General features: G+C 39.0%; 2 protein-coding genes across 2 annotated transcripts; one reads left to right on the forward strand and one right to left on the reverse strand.

The window, feature by feature from the left end:
* Window positions 1-842: 842 nt before the first annotated feature.
* LOC109236855 lies at window positions 843-6,843 on the reverse strand. Its single transcript, XM_019403085.1, has 3 exons — window positions 6,581-6,843; window positions 5,639-5,777; window positions 843-1,124 (listed from the first exon to the last, which is right to left on the reverse strand). The coding sequence occupies exons 1-3, from the start codon at window positions 6,841-6,843 to the stop codon at window positions 843-845; spliced, it is 684 nt and encodes a 227-aa protein (XP_019258630.1).
* Window positions 6,844-13,304: 6,461 nt separating this feature from the next.
* On the forward strand, window positions 13,305-16,034 carry LOC109236865. Its single transcript, XM_019403096.1, has 2 exons — window positions 13,305-13,596; window positions 13,694-16,034. Exon 2 carries the CDS (start codon window positions 14,243-14,245, stop codon window positions 15,506-15,508), a length of 1,266 nt encoding a protein of 421 aa, XP_019258641.1. The 5' UTR covers window positions 13,305-13,596; window positions 13,694-14,242; the 3' UTR covers window positions 15,509-16,034.
* Window positions 16,035-20,537: the final 4,503 nt, after the last annotated feature.

Below are 20,537 nucleotides of genomic sequence, written 5' to 3' on the forward strand. Positions count from 1 at the left end.
CCATTGAAATGAACAGGAAAGAGCTTAGTAAACTTATCCAACCTCAACATAGCTTCAGAAGACATAGCGAGCCTATCACCGGCATGTGCCGCAACAACCTGCTGAACTATCCCAACTGGCAGGGTCGTTGGAGTCTGATACTGGGGAGTCACCTACTTCGGGGTGTGAGTAGCGGGAGTCTGTGCTCCTCCCCCAGCCCGAGAGATGGCTGGTGCCACCAGGAATGTATCGGTATGGGCCACACTCTCCATAAGGCCCACCAAACGGACTAGAGCGCCCTGAAGCACTGGAGTGGCTATGCACCCCTCCGGGACCTGAGCTGGTCCGATGGGTATAGTTTGAGCTGGAACCTCCTCCTCAAAATCTACCTGAGGCTCCACTACGGGTGCTGCTGCTTGAGCTCTAAGCTGAGCTCTGCCTCTGCCTCAGCCTCTGGCGCGACCCTGGCCTCGACCTCTGCCCCTAGTCGTAGCTGCCACTAGGGGCTCCGTCTCCTTTCCGGCTACAGATGTTGTGTGTGTTCTCGCCATTTGCGATAGAACAAGAATAGAATGGTCCAATCATCAATGATAGAATAAAACCGCACGATAGAGAATGATAGAAGTGAAATTGTTCTTAAACTCCATAGCCTCTAAAAGATAAGTACAACATTCTCTGTACCGATCCTCTAGACTCTACTAATCTTACTAGTGACTCGTGAGACCTAGGTAACTTAGTGCTCTGATACCAACTTGTCATGACCCGAAATTCCCACCCTCGGGACCGTGATGACGCTTAATATTTCACTTGCTTGGCAAGCCAACGTTAGAATAGTTTTCAGCCATTTATACCATTCAAATTAACTAATATCGAGTAAACTGAATAAACTGAAATAGAGTGCGAAAACCCATAGTAACAACAATATCTAGGTACAATCCCAGAACTGGTGTCACAAGTGCACGAGCAATTAGAAATATACAAATAATGGTCTGAATGAAAGTAAAACTTTCTGAAATGAAATAAACAGCTAGGATAAGGTGGAAGGGGACTTCACGGCTTCGAACGCCGAGCAGTTGTACCTCAAGTCTTCGTCGGGATATCAATCCGAGCAATTTACTGACCGCCGCTAAGACCGACTCCGAAATCTGCACAAGAAGGGCAGAGTGTAGTATGAGTACAACCGACCCCATGTACTCTGTAAGTGTCGAGCCTAACCTCAACAAAACAGTGATGAGGCTAAGGCGAGTCACTTACAATAACTTGTACGCAGTATAGTAATAATAAGAGTAAGGGAATGCAAGAAAAGTAAGGCAGTTAAATGATGAAAATAAACCCAATCTTCGAAACCAGTAAAACTAGAAACTTCCGTCCTCAGAATCTCGTATGAAAATACTGAAATCTAAAACAATCCAACAATGGATACAAACCACACAATCCGTTATGGCGCACAACTCGATCCCACCGTACAACTCAATATCCTTTATTATTTCACCGTTTCAATATCAAGAATAACAAGTAAAAATTTGTTGCGGCGCACAACCCAATCCCACCATATAATCAGAATTAATATCATAATCCTCCCTTATTTTACTATGTCAAATCATATATAAAATCCGTTGCGGCGTGCAACCTGATCCCGCCATATCATATCAATCCTCCCTTATTCCACCCGTTGCGGCGTACAATGCGATCCATAAACAAAATCAATAAATGAAATCAACTCAACAACTCAAATCTAAAGAATCGCTACGATTAAAGAACATGAAAACAAAGCCATAAGGGAACCTCGTACCAAATGAAGGAATGCTACAATTAATACAAAGCAACAAGAAAGCCAAATACAAAACAACTAAAGTGCACAAGTAAGACAGTTAAGGCAAGTAGCAATTAATCATGTAAGCATGGGAGAAACGAACATTCTAATACGAAACTAATAAGAGACAAGTAGCAAGTTAAGGCATAAGAAGTGATTTAAAGCATGCAACAGTTAAGACATGGAATAAAATAACTAATGAAATACGGGAAAAGCATGGAAACAATTACTTTGGCAGCGTATATACACTCGTCACCTTGCATATACACCGCCACACATGTAATTCACATATCACATAGTTCAAGTGTCAAGACCCCAAAACCAACCCGGTCGTGATGGCGCCTATCATAGAACTAGGCCATCCGACACATTTCCAAAGTAATTCAACATTTCATTTAAAGTTTAAATAATAACCTTTTTCATACCGAAATTACCATAAAAAGGATAGATTCAAAACCAAAATGCGGAAATAAAAGCCCGATTCACTAAGTCATGAGCAAATACTACTACTGTGCCGAAATATGACAAGACCAAAATAGTCTGGAAATCAGCTACTAATAAATATAGGGAGATAGGAGGGAGAAGAGCAAGGCTGCGATCGCCATGCAACTACCTTGCTAACTCTGAAATATCCGCGGCGGATGAAGATCAACGCTCGCTAGCACGTCCAACGACCCCTGGATCTGCACACAAGGTGCAGGGAGTAATGTGAGTGTGCCAACTCAGTAAGTAATAAAGGTAAATAAAGATTGAGCAGTAAGAAAACACAGAAAAACCACATCACAAAACTCAGTAAAGCACAACACGCTTTCAAATCAGTATATGAGTCAAATCATCTCGTTAAAGTTTTTCAGTAAAATCGTTTGAAGATGCTTTTCAACAGTTCCAACAGAAGTTCAATGCAGTTTAGAGTAAAAGTGATGAAAATCATAACGGCCCCTCGGGCAAAACAAAGTTCGTAAACAGCCCCTCGGGCATAACATCACTCAGAATCAGCCCCTCGGGCAACCTCAAAGTCACTCGTAAACAGCCCATCGGGCGCAACATGAATCAAGAACAGCTCCTCGGGCATAACATCATATCACTCATGCAGGGTACCCGCGCTCACTAGGGGTGTGCAGACTCCGGAGGGGCTCCGACAGCCCAAACGCTATAATGAGCCACCTCGTGGCATAATAAATCAGGCCCTCGGCCTCTCATAATCACAAATCAGTAACGACATGCTACGGCGCACAGCCCGATCCCATAATATCCTCACAACACAGGCCCTCGGCCTCACTTTGTAAAAAACCTCTCAAGCCACTCGGGCTATCAGTAAAACAGGGTGCTCAGCCCAAAATATCATTTTATGCATCAAAACGAAGTAATAAAAACTTAGTTATGAAATCATTAAAAAATAGCATGACTGAGTATAGATCTTAAGTCAAAACAGTGAGGAATTAATAGTAAAAGGCCCCTAAGGGTCCAAACAACTTGGCACGAGGCCCAAATATGGCATTCAACCCAAATTATAGAAATACTTTCTAAAACACATAAGTTTCATATAGTTTCCAGTCAAATACGCAACTTAATAGTTGCTACGGGACGGACCAAGTCACAATCCCCAACGGTGCACGCCCACACGCTCGTCATCTAGCATGTGCGTCACCTCAAAATAGTGAAACGATGTGTAATCCGGGGCTTCATACCCTCAGGACAAGATTTTACAATCATTACTTACCTCGAACCGGTCAAATCCCTACTCCACGACGCCCTTGCCTCTAGAATCGGCCTCCAAACGTCCCGAGTCAGACCAAAAGCAATACAATGCAATCAATATAGGCCAATGAACCAAATCCATACGAAAAATTATCAAATTATACCAAAATCCTGAAATTCACCCAAACCCGACCCCTGGGCCCACGTCTCGGAATCCGACAAAAATAGCAAAACTAGAAACTCCTTTCACTCCCGAGTCTATACACACCAAAATCATCAAAATTCGACCTCAATGGTCCCTCAAATTCTCAATATAAACTCTCCAATTCCAAGCCCTAATCCCTTCAATTTCACCCCAAATTCCCACTAATTTCATGATTAAACAGTAGGAAAATCATCATAAACACAAGTAATAAAGCCCAAGTAACTTACCCAACTGATAACCCTCGATTCCTCTTGAAAATCACTGCCCAAAGCTCAAAACCCAGCCAACAATGGTGAAGAATGGGCAAAAATTCGCGAAGGAACCTTTATATACATTTTGCCCAGCAATTTCCGCATCTGCGGTCCTTCTAGCGCACCTGCGCTATCGCTTCTGCGGTCCAATAAACAGCACCTGGGGTTTTCACTTAAACACCCAGGACCGCATCTGCGCCCCGGGAACCGTACATGCGAGCCCGCAGATGCGTCCAACACATCGCATCTGTGGTTACTCCTCTTGGCCCTCAAAGTCCGCATCTGCGGCTTCCTCACCGCATTTGCGACCTCGCACCTGCGGTCCCCAATTCGCAGGTGCGGAAATAACAGAAGCAGCAACTTCAGCTGTACCAGCTAAATACGAACCCTTCCGATAACCATCCGAATTCATCCGAGGCCCTCGGGACCTCAACCAAAAGTACCAACAAGTCACATATCACCACTCAAACTTATCCAAACCTTCGAAACACTCAAAACAACATCAAAACACAAAAGCACCATCGGATTCAAGCCTAAGAACTTCAAAACCTCCGAATTCCGCAAACGATGCCGAAACCTACCAAATTACCTCCGAATGACCTGAAATTTTGCACACACGTCACAAATGACACTACGGAACTACTCCAATTTCCAGAATTTCATTTCGACCCCGATATTAAAATTTCCACTGCCGACCGAGAAATGCCAAATTTCCAATTTCGCCAATTCAAGCCTAAATCTACCACGGACCTCCAAATCACATTTCGGACACGCTCCCAAGTCCAAAATCACCTAACAGAGCTAACCGAACCATCAGAATTCAGATTCGAGATCATCTACACATACGTCAATATCCGGTTGACTTTTCCAACTTAAGCATACTCAAAAGAGACTAAGTGTCTCAATTCACTCCAAAATCACTCCGAACCAGAACCAACCAACACGATACGATGACATACAGCTGAAGAACACATAAAGAAGAAGAAATGGGGGAAACGGGGCTATAACTCACGAAACGACCGGCCGGGTCGTTACATCAAGGGTTCCTAATTCCCTCAAGTCAAGGTTAGATCCAACACTTACCTCGCTCCGCACGCAAATCAAAGCTCAACAGGGACTTTCCTCTAAAATTCGCCTCCAAATCAAACGAATCTAACCAAAATCGACTTAATATCAACAAACAATGCTAGGGAAGTCAATTACAATACATAAAGCTAAGATCTTTACGCTTTCCCCAAAAAGTCAACAAAAGTCAATCTCAGTCTCGCTTGGTCAAAACTTTAGATTTGGACCAATACCCGATTACCCATTCATCCCCGAGCCCGGTTATGTAATTAGTTTCGAAATCAGATCTCTAAATCCCAAATTTACAATAATTCCTAATTCTACCCAAATCCCTAATTTCTACCATGAAAATCCTAAATTTGATGTTGAAAACTTATGAAATGTAATGGGTAATTGAAAAGATGTAGATCAAAGTCACTTACCAATGAATTTAAGAAGAAAATCTCTTGGAAAAATCACCTCTAGGGTGTTTAGGGTTGAAAGTTTGTGAAAAATGAGCCAAATCCCGTCTTCCCCTCTTGTTTTCCAGGCGAAGATGTCGCAAATGCGAACATTCGATCGCAAATGCGAACTAGCCCACCCTAGCACCCTTTCGAAAATGCGAAGAAATTGTTCGCAAATGCGAACCTGACAGGGCCCTTCTACTATCACAAATGCAATCCTGACCTTGCAATTGCGAGGTCTAAGGCCTGTGCACAAACCAACAAAAATCCTAACTCTTTCAAGCACTCCGTTACGCATCCGAAACTCAACCGAGCCCTCGGGGCTACAAACCAAACATGCATACAAGTGTAATAACATCATACGAACTCGCTCGCGCGATCAAAACACCAAAATAATACCTAGAACTACGAATCGGACACCAAAATGAATGGAATTTTTGAAGAAACTCAAGAATGTGAAACTTTACAACCGGACGTCTGAATTACGTCAAATAAAATCCGTTTTGCACCAAGTTTTGCAGACAAGTCATAAATACAAAAATGAAGCTATACCAAGTTCGGAACCGAAATTCGAACCCGGTAGCAACAAAGTCAACCTACGATCAAACTTAGGAATTCTTTAAACCTTTAAATTTTTAGTTTTTAACAAATTACGTTAGATCAATTTAGGGACTTCCAAATTCGATTCCGGGCATATGCCCAAATCCAAATCACATTACGGATACAACGGGACTGTCAAAACACTGATCCAGGTCTGTTTACACAAAACATTGACCGAAGGCAACTCAAATGAGTTTTAAGGCATGGTTTCACATTTTCATCAATTTTCTCATAAAAAAATTTCAGAAAGACGACACGGACTGTGCACGCAAATCGAGGAAGGCTAAACGGAGCTATTCGAGGTCTCGTAACACAGAAATGAAAGGTAAAACAATAAATGACCTATTGGGTCATCACAAGTGTGTGACATGCTCGTCAATCTCCCCGTCCCCTTGCATAACTAACCCGAGATACTTGAGCCCTTTTCTCTTAGGGATGACTTGTTAATCAAGCCTCACGTCTATATCTGCTCCCCCGACACTACGCTGAACTTGTACTCTAGGTACTCCGTCTTCCTTCTACTAACTTGAAACCCTTAGACTCTAAGGTCTGTCTCCAAACCTCTAACTTTCCGTTGACACCGTCTCGCATCTCAACAATCAGTACTATGTCGTCAACGAATAACGTACACCATGATACCTCCCCTTGAATATGACGCGTCAGTGTATCCATCGCCAAAGTTAATAAGAACGGGTTGAGCACAGATCCTTTGTGTAACCCCATCCCAACCGGGAAATGTTCTGAGCCTCCTCTCATTGTCCTCACTCGAGTCTTAGCTTCATCATACATGTCCTTAATCACTCTAATGTATGCTACAGGAACACCTCTGGCCTCCAAGCATCTCTAAAGGACCTCCTTAGAACCTTGTCGTACGTTTTCTGTAGGTCAATAAATACCATATGCAAATCTTTCTTCCTATCCCTGTACTGTTCCACCAACCTCCTAACAAGATGGATGGCTTCTGTAGTCTAACGTTCCGGCATAAAATCGAACTGGTTCTAAAAAATAAACACCGTCCTTCTAACCTTCGCTTCTACCACCCTTTCCTACACTTTCATAGTGTGACTAAGCATTTGATAACCCTATAATTATTGCAATTTTAGATATCTCCCTTATTCTTGTACAACGGGATCATCGTACTCTACCTCTACTCCTCGGGCATCTTCTTCATCCAAAAAATAGCATTAAATAACCTAGTTAGCCACTCAAATCCAGCCCTACCCGCATACCTTCAGAATTCAACTGGATCTCATTTTTCCCGGTCGCTCTACCCCAGCTCATCTTACACCCGCCCCCGCGAACTCCTCGAAACTAAAGCGCCTACAGTACCTAAAATCACAATGACTCTCGGAGCGCTCCAAATCGCCCAGCACAATGTTCCTATCCCTCTCTTCATTCAGGAGTTCATGGAAGTTAGTCTGCCGCCTTCTCTTGATCTGTGCCTCCTCCATTAAAACTCTGTCGTCCTCACCTTTGATGCACCTCACTTGGTCCAGATCACGAGCCTTCCTCTCCCTCGCCTTAGCCAGCCGAAACAACTTTATGTCCCCTCATTTGTCCCTCGGTTCTTCATACAAACGAACAAACGCTGCAGTCTTAGCCTCCATGACCGCCAACTTCACCTCCTTCTTAGCCTTCTTATACCCTTCTTTGACGGTCCTCTTCTCTTCCTCGTCCGTGATCTCTAATTACTTTAAATATGCTGCTTTCTTGGCTTCTACTTTCCGTTGGACCTCCTTATTCCACCACTTGTCTCCTTTGTGGCCTCCAGCATATCCTTTTGAGATCCCTAACACCTCTCTCGTAGCTTCCATAATACGGTCCGTCATCCTCGTCCACACGCTACTCGCGTCCTGACTACTCCTCCAAGCCCCTATAGCTAACAACTTCTCTTGCAACTCCTGGGCCATGTCCTTAGTTAGAGCTCCCCACCTGATCTTCGATTGATCACACCCAAACCTCTTCTTCCTCTTCAGCATGATGTCTAAGTCCATCACCGGAAGCCTATGATGGGTCATGAGGTTCTCACTCATAATAACCTTATAATCAGTGCACAGACCTTTATTGCAACTCCTGAGAAAGAGATAGTCGATTTGGGTCTTGGACGCCGTGCTCTTGAAGGTAACCAAGTGCTCCTCCCTCTTCTGAAAACTCAAGTTTTCTATCACCAAATCAAACGCCTTAGCGAAATCCAACAATGAAGTACCTCCTCCATTTCTGATCCCAAAGCCAATGCTGCCATACACCTCATCATAGCCCCCAACAGACCTCCCAATATGCCCATTAAAATCCCCTCATCTGGATATCCTTTCAGCGGACTGAATACCACGCACAACCTCATCCAAACCCTCCCAAAAGTGCCTTTTAACCTCTTCATACAAGCCCACTTAGGGCGCGTAAGTGCTACTAACATTCAAAGTACGCCCTCCAACCACTAATTTAATAGCCACCAGTCTATCATTCACCCGCCTAACCTGTACCACTAGCTCCTTGAGATCCTTTTCCACCAAGATGCCACTCCGTTCCTACCCCTCTTACCTCCTGAGTGCCACAGTTTAAACCCGTTTGCCTCCCGCACCGTAGACCCTACCCACCTAGTCTCTTAGACACAAGCTATATTAATCTTTCTCATCTGGAGAATCTTAGATAATTCTAAAGACTTCCCTCTCAAAGTCCCTATGTTCCAAGATCCAATTCTCAACCTAATAGCTCCCGTATGCCCTTTACCGCCCTTGCCCCACCTCCTACCCCCCTACCTCACTCCCTTACTTACCCGAGGACATGTTCTTAATCCACCATCCTCCCCCACAACCACATTTCCTTCAAATGTGGCATAATAAAGATCTGTCTCTCCAGATATGATATAATAAAGATCCACAATATCCAGCTGCCAGTTCCTTCTTAAATTGCCTCCAGTGTATCCTTTTAATGCTTTCCAAAATTTGTTTGATGTCTCCTACATGCACTGTGATTCCTATCCACTAATTAACTTCATTCCTTGCTACTTTAACCCAATCACAGTCCACAAACAAATGAGCATTAGTTTTTGTGGCTTGAGGATCACATAACAACACCTTTCATCATCTACTTGTATATGAAGCTTGAGCAACCTTTTCTTAGTGAGCAGTCTCCATTGAATTGCCAGCCATACTATAAATCTTTATTTTGGTTGAGCTAATGAAGTCCATACCAGATCGGCTATTAGGAGAGTACCAAGTGCAAAACGTTCTAGCTAATATCTTTCCTTAGTACAATTATCCACTCCAACTAAGAAGATGCTGGATTTATCCATATTTGCTATCAAACCAGTAACTTCACTAAAATGACCAACAACCTCCATTACTCTATTAACTAAGCTCACATTATCTTTGTAGAATATCATAAAATCATCAACAAAGATGAGATGAGTTAGTTTTGGGGGCTTGCACATGGGATGGATTTGAAATCAGGCAACATACTCAATGTCTTCGAAATTCTAGATAAGTATTCCATCACAAGGATTAGTGGTGGCAAAATGGATAAAAGTAAATAGTTATCCATCCATATTATTAATTTTTTTATGGGTTGGATAATGAACTTTTTTAAAACGGTTTGAATATGGATAAAAGCCAAATTATCCATTTAGAAAATGGATAACCAATAGATAACTAATGAGTTTAACTTTTACATTTTGTAAAGCCTCAAATTGGGAGATTAGGAATTCTCCAAAGGTGATCATATTCAACAAGTCATGGATAATAAGGATATCCATATTATCTGCCGGTTAGCCCATTTTTATCCGTATGGAATATGGTTGGATCGGATAATTTATCTATTTTCGCATTATCTATTTTCGACCCGTTTCATATCCGACCCGACCCGCCTATTTGCCACCCCTAACAAGGACAAATAGCAAAGGTGATGGTATCCTTACTTAAGTCCTCTCTTCTTGCAAAATATCCATAGCTTGCTCCAAAAACTTTAACTGAAAACTTTGTCGTTGACACACAAATCATGATCCACGGAATGAATCTATCTAGAAAATCAAAGCCTTTCAATGCTTCTTCAAGAAATTCGCAACTCACCATATCATATGCTTTATGAAAGTCAATTTTCATAAAACACTTAGGGGATGTCTTCCTATTATAATGTCTTCATAAGTCATGACATATCAAAATATTATGCGTCATAGATCTCCCATGTACATATACAGATTGATTGTCTGCAACTATATAGTTCACATCTACTTTCAATATACTACAATTTAGTTTTCTAATACACTTATATATGACATTGCAACATGAAATTGTTCTATATTGGGTACTAAATTCTGGTACCTCCACCTTATGAATGAGAGCTATATTTGTTGAGTTGATTTATTTTAGTAATTTTTCGGTCTAAAAAACCTCAAGCACTGCTTCTGTAATATCCTACCCCCACAATCTGCCAAGCTGCTTTGTAGAAGTCACTACCAAAGCCATCAGACCGAATGATTTTATTGCTATCAATATGAAACAGTGTCTCATTCATATCTTTATCTACAAAAGGTTTCAACAGATCAACTTGCTATTCAACTAAAAGAACTAGTCCACTCTTTAAGAAACTCTCAAAGGCTTGCACCCTAGAATTTGACTCCTTCCCAGAAATTTTTTCATAATACTCAACAATAATTCTTGCAATAATAATAATATTTGGATCAGTTTGCAGTTGCCTTGATCATCTTTCAATTGAGTAGTAGCCTGTTTTACCTTCCTGTGTTTTATAACTGAATAGAAGTATTTTGTATTGTCATTAGCCAACCTAATCCGTAGGAGTAACTCTTATAGTTATTGATAAGAATATGATGTTAATATTTTTTAATGTGTTTATAAATTAACATATTAATATATTTCATTCTTGCAAAGTAATTGATTGCAGGACCTAATAATCACGGTTAAAGTTTAGTTGATAAAATTAATGGAAAGGGGACAAAAGTGCCCCTCAACTATGGGAGATAGAGTAAAAATGCCTAATAATTTGAATTTGGTCCTAAATATTGCCCTTATTATGAGTGGACTAGCTCGTATTTGCCCCTAAAAACTAGTGAACTGTTAACTTCTTATTTTTACCCATTTAAAATATATTTTATTATTTAGATGGAGTGCCATCATGCAATACAATAATCTTAACCCCATAATATTTTTATAAATTTATTTTATCATAAAAATTACACATCCAAAATGGTTAAAAGAGTCAAAAAATCTAATTACCGATCATATTCATGTCTTTCCCCTATTTTCTAATTCTCCGAAAATTTAATAATTACGTATTAAATAAAACATCAATTTTAGAAAACTAATTATTTTTCATGAGAATATAATCTTCAAGAACACAAATACAAATTAGAATTCTTAAATTAGTGATGGATAATTAAAAGTAAGTGAAGAAATTGCAAGGAGTTATTATGTGCACTTAACAACAATTTATGATCTTGTTGAAGAAATTGTGTTTGCTGTTATGCCTGTAAGAATAAAATCCGTAGACAAGAGAGTCTAGGTCTTCACAAAGACAAACACTGAAAGAGAGAAGACTTATTAGTTGTCCTTCGAGCAAAACAAAATATTTTGTGAATCTCTATTTTTATATGTATTTCTAGAGGAAAAAAATCTTCATGTTCATGTTCTTTTTCTTTTCTTTTCTTTTCTTCCTTTTGTACTACCTCTCGTTATTTTAAAAATAGAAATCAAAATTTTGACCCTAAAATAAAAGTGTTGATCGAAAAATGTAGATTCTATTAGCTTTGAGACGCAAATACGAGCTAGTCCACTCATGATAAGAAAATATTTAGGAGCAAATTCAAATAGAGGACAAATTTATTCTATTTTCATAATTGAAGGAAAAATATGATTGAGGGGCGTTTTTATCCCTTTCCCCTTATATAATTAATAAGTGAAGTGAAGTTTTACCTTTTAGTAGTGGACTTTTATGGACACAATTCTGACATTTTTTTTTAATTTGAAAACTAAAATGTTTATGTTATTATAATTATATATAAATATATTTTTTGCAAAATGATTTAAAATTTTAATATAAATTTATCCAATTCAAAAAATACACACCAATTCTTCTGGATACTTAAAATTCTTTAGACAAAAGACTACATAAAAGCAATTCTTACTCAAGCTTTTCAAATTTGAGCACTTTAAATATGAACCAATACACACACATTAAGCTAGCGTTTGGACATAGATTTAGTTGAAACTTGAAAAAATAATTTTTGAAGTAGTTTTGAAAAATAACTTTTGGAATTTGAAATTATGTTTGGACATGCATTTTATTTGAAAAAATTTTGAAGTTTTGTGAGTGGGAGAACAAGTTTCACCCAAAATCTACCCTAAACTAGATTTTGGGAATTTGAAAAATAATTTCAAAATTTTTTAAAAAATAGATCATTAATCTATGAACAAACAATGTTTTCAAAAAAATTTTGGAAAAACGGTGCAAAAATGTATGGCCAAACGGGGCCTAAAACACTTGAGTTGCAAATGAGGCCTAACTTCATATATCAAAGCAAAAGACAACATCTAATAAATCATCTCAGGACGCAATAGTCACATGAAATAAATTGTTAACCACAATCCAAACAACTTACTGTTTAGTAAAACTAAAGAAGACTAAAATTTTAAATTTAATAAGAGTGAAAAAATTAGTAGAACCAACTTTTAAAAAAGTCAACTTTATAATTAAAGTAACTTAAATTTGACCTAGGACATTTATAAAATCTCTTTTCCAGGTTAGAAAGAATATTTGAAAGTGAAGTGATTGGCAACCAAATCACGGCAACACTTCCTCGACAAACAACTATTGTGCGATGTCTAACAATCTAATTGAACTCAATTTTGGAAGCAAACAAGAGAGAAGATGAGAGGGAAAGGGAATTTATAGAGCTATTAATTAATTAATTTGGAGGATGCCAATTGATGTGCCATGGATTTTTTCTTTATCGGTTGAGCACATGAAGGAGACGACTAATTTGTAAGGAAGAATTGCAATAAATAAAAGAGGTTTAGTGAGTAAATAGGTTAATGGATTTTTTAATTTTGTTTATTAATATGGTGTTTTTTTCGTTATTTTTAAAAAGTTTGCAAATGATGAAAGTAAATTTGGTGTTATAATAATATTTGAAAGTAAAGGGAAAAATTAGGCCTTTTTCTATTAGGAAAAAATACAATGAAAAAAGAAAAAACAAAAAAAAAAAAAAACACTCCTTTTCTAATCAGACACAAAACGAAAAAAGAGTCCCCGATTCAGAGAGAAGGAAGAAAGGAAGAAAAGAAGAAGAGAGAGAAAGGAAGAAGAGGGAGTATATATCGATCAGAGAAATAAAGAAGAGAGTTTTGGGTCTTCCAATTTCTGATTCAAAACTACAAACGGAAAATCCAAATGCGAAACACAATGTTGTAAGAGCAATGGAAGAAGAAGCTATATGGGGGGTTCCAATGAACAAATAAGAAGAAGAGTGGTAAAAAGCATTTCTTTTTTTCTGAATCTGAATTTTGAATCAGTTTCAAGAAGCTCAATAAGGTTAGCCAATTTACTTTTTTCTCTCTGTTTATGAACTCCAATTTCTCTTTACACCTTGTTAGCTAAATCTTTCTTCTTTCAACCCAATTTTCTGCAGAAATAAATTTGAAGTCCAAGTGGGGAACTTCAAGGTTTGAAATTTTAGCAAAAGGTGGTATTTTGGGTCTGGTTTAGTTGAATTATTGGAAATTTGAACTTAATTGAATTGGGAATAAAGCTAAGGGTTTACTTGAGAGTTACAGGGAGGTAGGTATTTGTAATTTGCTGGAAGTGGAGGGTTTCACTGAGTTAAAGTTTTGATTTTGGTTACTGGGTTGGAGGTTTTTTGGACTTGGAATTTAAAAATTTATGGGATTGGGATTTTTGGAGGGAGAGTTAGTTGAGAATTTGGATCTCTGGTTTGGAACTCAACCCCTCTTATCCTTAAACTGTTAAAAGTTAGAGTTTTTAAGATGGGTTTTGATTCAGCAATGCTGGGATTGGTGCTAGTGGGAGTTAATCTTGTTTGTTTTATGGGTTTCTGGAATTATGGCAAAACCCTAATTTAGTGGTGAATTGGGTTCTTATTGTGGCTTCTGTGTGTTTTGAGCAGTGGAAAGTTCAAAATTTTTGCTTGTTGTTGGTGTACATTTATGTATTGACGGAGATGCAACCGCCAAACCAGCATTCGCGGATTAATCTTTCTGAATTGAAAGCTCAGATAGTGAAGAAACTTGGACCAGAGGGGTCAAAGCAGTACTTTTATTACTTAAATAGGCTATTGAGCTTGAAGATAAGCAAGGTTGAGTTCAATAAGCTTTGTGTTAGGATCTTTGGGAGAGAAAACATTCCATTGCATAATCAGTTCATTAGTTCTATTCTGAGAAATGCCTGTAGTGCAAAGGTTCCTCCACCAATTAATGAAGGTGGTATTGTGAAGCCTGGTGAAGCGGTTGGCAGTAAAGAGCCTGTAGATGATGAATATGACCAAAATGGAGCTCATGTCTCCTCGAACCAGGCGTCAGGTCAACCGAGTTTGTCCAATGGTGATGTGTTGCCATTGTCTCCTCGGAAGGCTAGGACAGGATTACGTGATCGTAGGACTGGGGATCGTCGTAGTGTGCTTGGACCAAATGGAAAGACTAATTTTATTATCCAACAATCAACGTTGATGGAATCAAGTGACTTCGATGTTATTAAGGAAAATGGGGATTTGCATCCATCTAATGTCAAGGGGCCTATGCAGCATCATCAAGGAATCATGCACCAAACAGATGATGAAAGGCAGGCGTTCTGTCGAGAAACTGCAAAATTTTCTGCTATGAAGAGATCACTGGAAAATTCAGTATCTTTACAAAACAAAAAAGGCCAGTCTAGAGATGATGGGAAAGAGATGCATGCTAGGAGTCAACTCCAAGCCCCCCTTGGGGTTCCGTTTTGCCCTGTTAGTGTAGGTGGAGCGCGTAGACCATTACCTTTGGCAACAAGTAGTAGATGTGTTAGCTCTTCTAGTTTTGGTGCTTTGTTGGACAGTGTAACTCTGAGGGAACGCATGGAGCAGATTGCTGCAGAACAGGGCCTTGATGGGGTGGCCATGGATTGTGCCAATCTGATGAACAATGGTTTAGATTCTTACTTAAAAGGTTTAATCAAATCTTGTCTTCAACTTGTGGGAGCAAGGTCAGGGCACGAACCTACAACAAGCAACGCCAAGAAGCAGCAGACCTATATGAAGCTCGTTAATGGTCTAAGACCAGGTCATCATTTTCAGACAAATAGTGGTAGATCGTTAGAAGTTGTGGGCGAACATGCTATTGATAACCTTGTATCATTGCAAGATTTTAGGGTTGCGATGGAGCTGAACCCGCGGCAACTTGGCGAAGACTGGCCACTGCTGCTGGAGAAAGTGTGTACACATGCAGTTGAGGAATAAGACATGTGCACTTTGTTGTCTTCAGGTCAAGCTTGTACCAGTCCTACTGGATCAGCGGGCACAATTCTTTCCAAGTTTGGTGCAGTCACTGCACTAGAGTTTTCTTTACAGCCTTTTGATCCAGTCAACAGCTGTTGAGGTCAAACTTTGTCTCGTTCAAGATGATAGGGGCAGGAGCCAGGAATCTTTGTTTGACCTGCTGCAGGACCTTAATTTTGGCCAGAGGCATCCTGTTCATTAGCAACCACTGAAAGGGGCTTGAAAAAAGAATTCCCCTGTTGGTTGCACTGTTGTATCATTAGCTTAATTCCCTCTGGGTATCTGCATTCTCCTGTAATTTACAGTCAATGAGCAAATTTAGAACAGTTTTGCAGGAATAAATGTGTAGCCTAGTACTTCAGCTGAAAGATGAAACTGAATGGTGAAAGAGCTGAATGTGTATGTATCTTCAACATCAAAATTGATTGGAACCTAAACATTAACATTACATTTTTTCAGTAGCTTAATTGAGCTTATAATTTTTTTACTTCGGAATTGAAGTTCAGTTGTCTATGGTTGACTTTTGTGTCTATCCTCTTATTTTGTTAATTACACCAAAGGACTTCATTATTTGAGCCTTTGTCTCATAACTCACATTGCACAATAGGGTTATAGAAGCTGGGTTACCTCTCAGTTTGACTTGACTTGCCATTTGAATTTATTAACTTCTGTGTTCTTCTTGATTGTTAGAATAGAAGCACCATGTAAGTGATCTTTCAGTTTGCTAATAAATTGGGGGAATTGTGTAAAGTACCTGTTTGCATGCGATGAGCATGTCAGCTGTAGTATATTGCATGATAAATGGAATTGAAGACAGCTTTGTACTGATACACTAAAGCATCCAAAATCTGTTTTTCCTAGTTAGTGACAGGAATAGACTCGTTGGATACTTCAATGAGATGCAAGCCTATCTTACTACTAACTGGTAACAGTGAAACAGTGTAATAACTTAGATACTGGCTTTAAGATATTCCAGGTTCCATATTTGTCCATTTCCTAAAAGGTTTTGTATGACTTCAGTTTAAGTTCTTGATTGTATTATTCTTTTTCTTTCTCACTAAAATTTGGGAAATTTCAGGTCTTAGAGGTTATGTTAGACTAAATTCACCATTAAGGTTTTATTTTTTATGCTATAGAATTGACCAGTGACAGAGAAAAGTGTAGTGTGACTAACTGAGTATATTATGTTTCAGCCTACTATTTCCTTAATCACATAATTGGTTTTTGTCTCAATGTATTTACCTCTCAAGGGTGCATCATCACTCCTTTATTCAAGGCGGTCTGTGTAGTCAGAGAAACTGAACGGGGAGCTGGTCCTAGTAACAGGTTTAAAACATATCATAAATTGGAGGATTTACCGAATCCTATGGAGAAGTAAAGGTTGCAGTGGTCTAGCGGCGAGGGGAGTGATCTTGACTGCTGAAAATCTGCGAAAGAGAGGAATTACACTTGTTAGTTGGTGCTACATGTGTAAAAGCTCAGGGGAAGAAGTTGATCATCTTTTGTTGCATTGCCCTGTGTCCTTGGGTTTGTGGAGGGCAATCCTGAATCTTTTTGGTGTTCAATGGGTGATGCCAAGCACTTAAAGGAAATGTTATATAGCTGGGCCGGTTTCCGTAGAAGAAGAAAGCAAAAGGCGTGGAAGTTCGCCCCGTTAGCTCTCATGTGGATAGTTTGGGAGGAGAGAAATAGGAGAGCTTTTGAGGGGATTGAGTCTCCTTTTTCACATCTTAAGAATAGTCTTTTATCTTTGATCGCTTTTTGGTGCATTCATATAGCCCCTACTTGTATAGAAGATTGGGCGTCTTTTGTAGAGAATCATGTTTTGATGTAAATTCTCTACTTTTTGGTATACTTCTTGTATACGGGAGTTTTTTCTCCCTTTTGATTAATACAATTTACCTGATCAAAAAAAAAAAAAGTAAAGGTTGTAGTGGTAGGTTGAACGGATGGGGTAAAAAAAAACTGATAGGCAAGTAACAAAATAACTTGTGAAAATGAAATTAAGGTTGGAATGAAGATGATCTTAGCCCTCTTGCTGGACTGTGAAATTGTTTTTTTTTCTTTTTTTTTTGATGAGGTGATATGTTCCAGCATCAAGAAGGTGTTGCTGGACTGTTAAACTGTTTCTGGTCAGAGAACAAGTATACTTGCAGAGAAGTGCAACGGTAAGAAGAAAAAACCTCCCGCTGCTTATATATCTCTTGGCTTTGACAACCTGAATTATGAGAATTGAACTAATACATAACTTTTCTGGAAATCTAAGTAATTCCTTTTTCACACAGGTACACACATATGTATGTATACGGTACATATACGCATTTGCCTATAGAAGAATTCTTTTTTTTTTTTCTTAGTCTTGGGCTCTCCGTGAGTAAACTCTTATGTACTTTTCCAAATACAGGCAGGCCTTCCACTTAGATAGACGTGTTGCTAAGCTGTGCACAATCTGGACATCAGTAAGTTCACTACACTGCCTGCTAGTTATCAACCATTTTTTGCTGTTTTTTCTTCTGTTCATTTGCAAGTTAAGGATTTATCTTTTCAAGTCTTCCATCCTTCCAATAGTTTTGTGGAAGTATAATTGTGTGCTGTAAATATCTTATGCTCAAGTTATCAAGAAGAGGTAATTAAGAAAATGAAGGAGATTTCCTTTTACAGGTTGCAGGTATTTAAGTATATGATTAGCATTTATCTTCTTAGAAAAAAGAAAAAAAATAATTAGCATTTATGAGCCATCACAAATGGAAGCTAAGTAATTTTTAAATATAGGATATGGTTCTGGACAGTTTTGGCAATTTAAAACATGAATTATTAACAAAGGAAGTGCAATATATTAATACTTGTTTTATCTCCGTAGAATGCCTTTATGCCTCTTAGAGAATGGAGAAGTAGGCAAACATAATGTACGAATGTGTGTAGTATTGTCACTAGGGTAATAGGAAAAACAAATATATCTTTGCACATAAACATCAAATAACCCTTTGTAAACTAAACTGTTTTGATTGACCTGTTAAGCTATTATGTCACATACCAATTGTGTCTCTGTGTCCGTGTGTGTGTATTTCGGGAAATATGACCACAACTTTATGACCCAGTGAATATTGAAATAACGTTTTTGAATTATCAGAAGTAACTTGTATAACTTTTAAGATAATGCAAATAAGCATGTTGGATTTCTGATATTCTCTCTTGACATGCTAAGGGGCAGTGGTAATAGGAGGCAAGTTGGGTTATTAAAGATCAGGAACAGAGTAGTAGCTGAGACAAAAAGAATTTAGGAACTAATGTTGGCGTATGCTGTTTAATAGTTAATCTAGTGTTCGCAGTGGTTTCTGCAGGTGGTTGGGGAAGAAGTTGGAGGGTTTGAGGATTCATTCTGATGGAATCTTGTGAAGAAAAGTAAGGCATGTCTGAGTTTGGAGAGAGTCTTGTGTTTTTTGCAGTATAAGACAGGAATCTGAGGATAGACTGGGATATTATATATTTATATTTTATTCTTCAAATGGAGTTTATAAGTTTAGAGTCTATTCTGCAATGGTCTCCGCTTCCATTTGGATGTGAAGGTAGCATCTAATGTAAAGGTTATTCCTAAAGGACAATTTGAGGCTTGTAGTCATCACTAATTTGTTCCCTGTGTGGGAGTAGAGGCTTCACCAACTTTGATTGTCGGTTCAGTTTCTTCTTTTTGGTTCAGTTCAATCTTATAATTATTTGGTTATGTATAGTTATCTTCCCTCTAACCAACCTTCGAAGAGAACAAGAAGAGAGGTGGGCTGGTGGGAGGAAGCAGTTAATGAAAAGAGAAGTGAAAAGAGAAGTCTGTACTCTGTAGGATATATCTGGTTGGCTGCTTCTCTTTGGGAGCAAGAAAATACGGAATCACTTGCGTGATGTGTCCTCCAATACCTATAATTTTTTGCTTCTATCTCCAAGAATGGGTTCAACAGAAGTACTTTAAGACACTTCTCTATTCTCTAATTTTCACCCTTTTATTGATTCAATGGACCTTTGCAGCGTGGGAAGAAACTAGTGAAGTGTTGGACTCAATGCGGTGTCCAATGGGGCAAGTACATGGATATTTATCGGCTATGTAATATCATTAAACGATATGACAGACACTTGGCACTGACATAATTAGGAAAAGGCATCATTAAATCACATTGCCTACCAATTCATGCTCTCCACATTAATTTAACTCCCCCTCCCCCAGCCAAAAATATACAATTAATCTTCTTTACAGCTTTACTTAGAGATGCTTGATGAGGGTTGGCTTCCTTTTCATGTTCTTCACAAATTAGATGCCTCTTTTATGGATTAAGTATTTCAATTTACACCTTGCGTCCTACATGGAGGAAATGGAGAAAGACAACTGGTTTTGTGATTAAGCATGATAGTATTTTCCAGACAGTGAGGTGATATCTGCTGATAATCAACGGAATTTATGGACAAGGTGAAGGTTTGTCCTACATAGTTATGATGATTATCAAATAGGAGATTGTATTGGTGTCCAACAAGGACATGACCATTGACCACTCTAGAAGTGTCCTTGCTACAAAGTAATTTTTAATCATGGCCAAGATGAATTTTTGAGCCGAGGGTCTACCTGAAACAGCCTCTCTACCCTCTCGGGGTAGAGGTAAGGCCTGTGTACACACTACCTTCCCAGACCCCACTTGTGGGATCTTACTGGGTCGTCGTTGTTGTTGTTGTTATTGGCCAAGATGAATTTTGTGGAATTAGAATTCTGCCTATGTGAGTTGTTGATCCTAAACCCCAATAATGGAGGTTTGTGGTAGGCTGACAGATTGATGGCTGGTGTAAAATAGTCAATTCTGATGAAGCCTCTGAATAATGGGAATAGAGCGGCTTGATTGACCCTTGGGATTGAATCTGGCTAGGGATTGCCCTCATAAAGACTAAAAACTTGTTACGTCGAAAATAGTCGAGGGATGGATGCTTGTGCATGCACATAGCTGTTCCCAAATAG

The sequence above is a fragment of the Nicotiana attenuata genome, unplaced genomic scaffold (assembly GCF_001879085.1).
Source record: "Nicotiana attenuata strain UT unplaced genomic scaffold, NIATTr2, whole genome shotgun sequence".
Taxonomy (NCBI): domain Eukaryota; kingdom Viridiplantae; phylum Streptophyta; class Magnoliopsida; order Solanales; family Solanaceae; genus Nicotiana; species Nicotiana attenuata.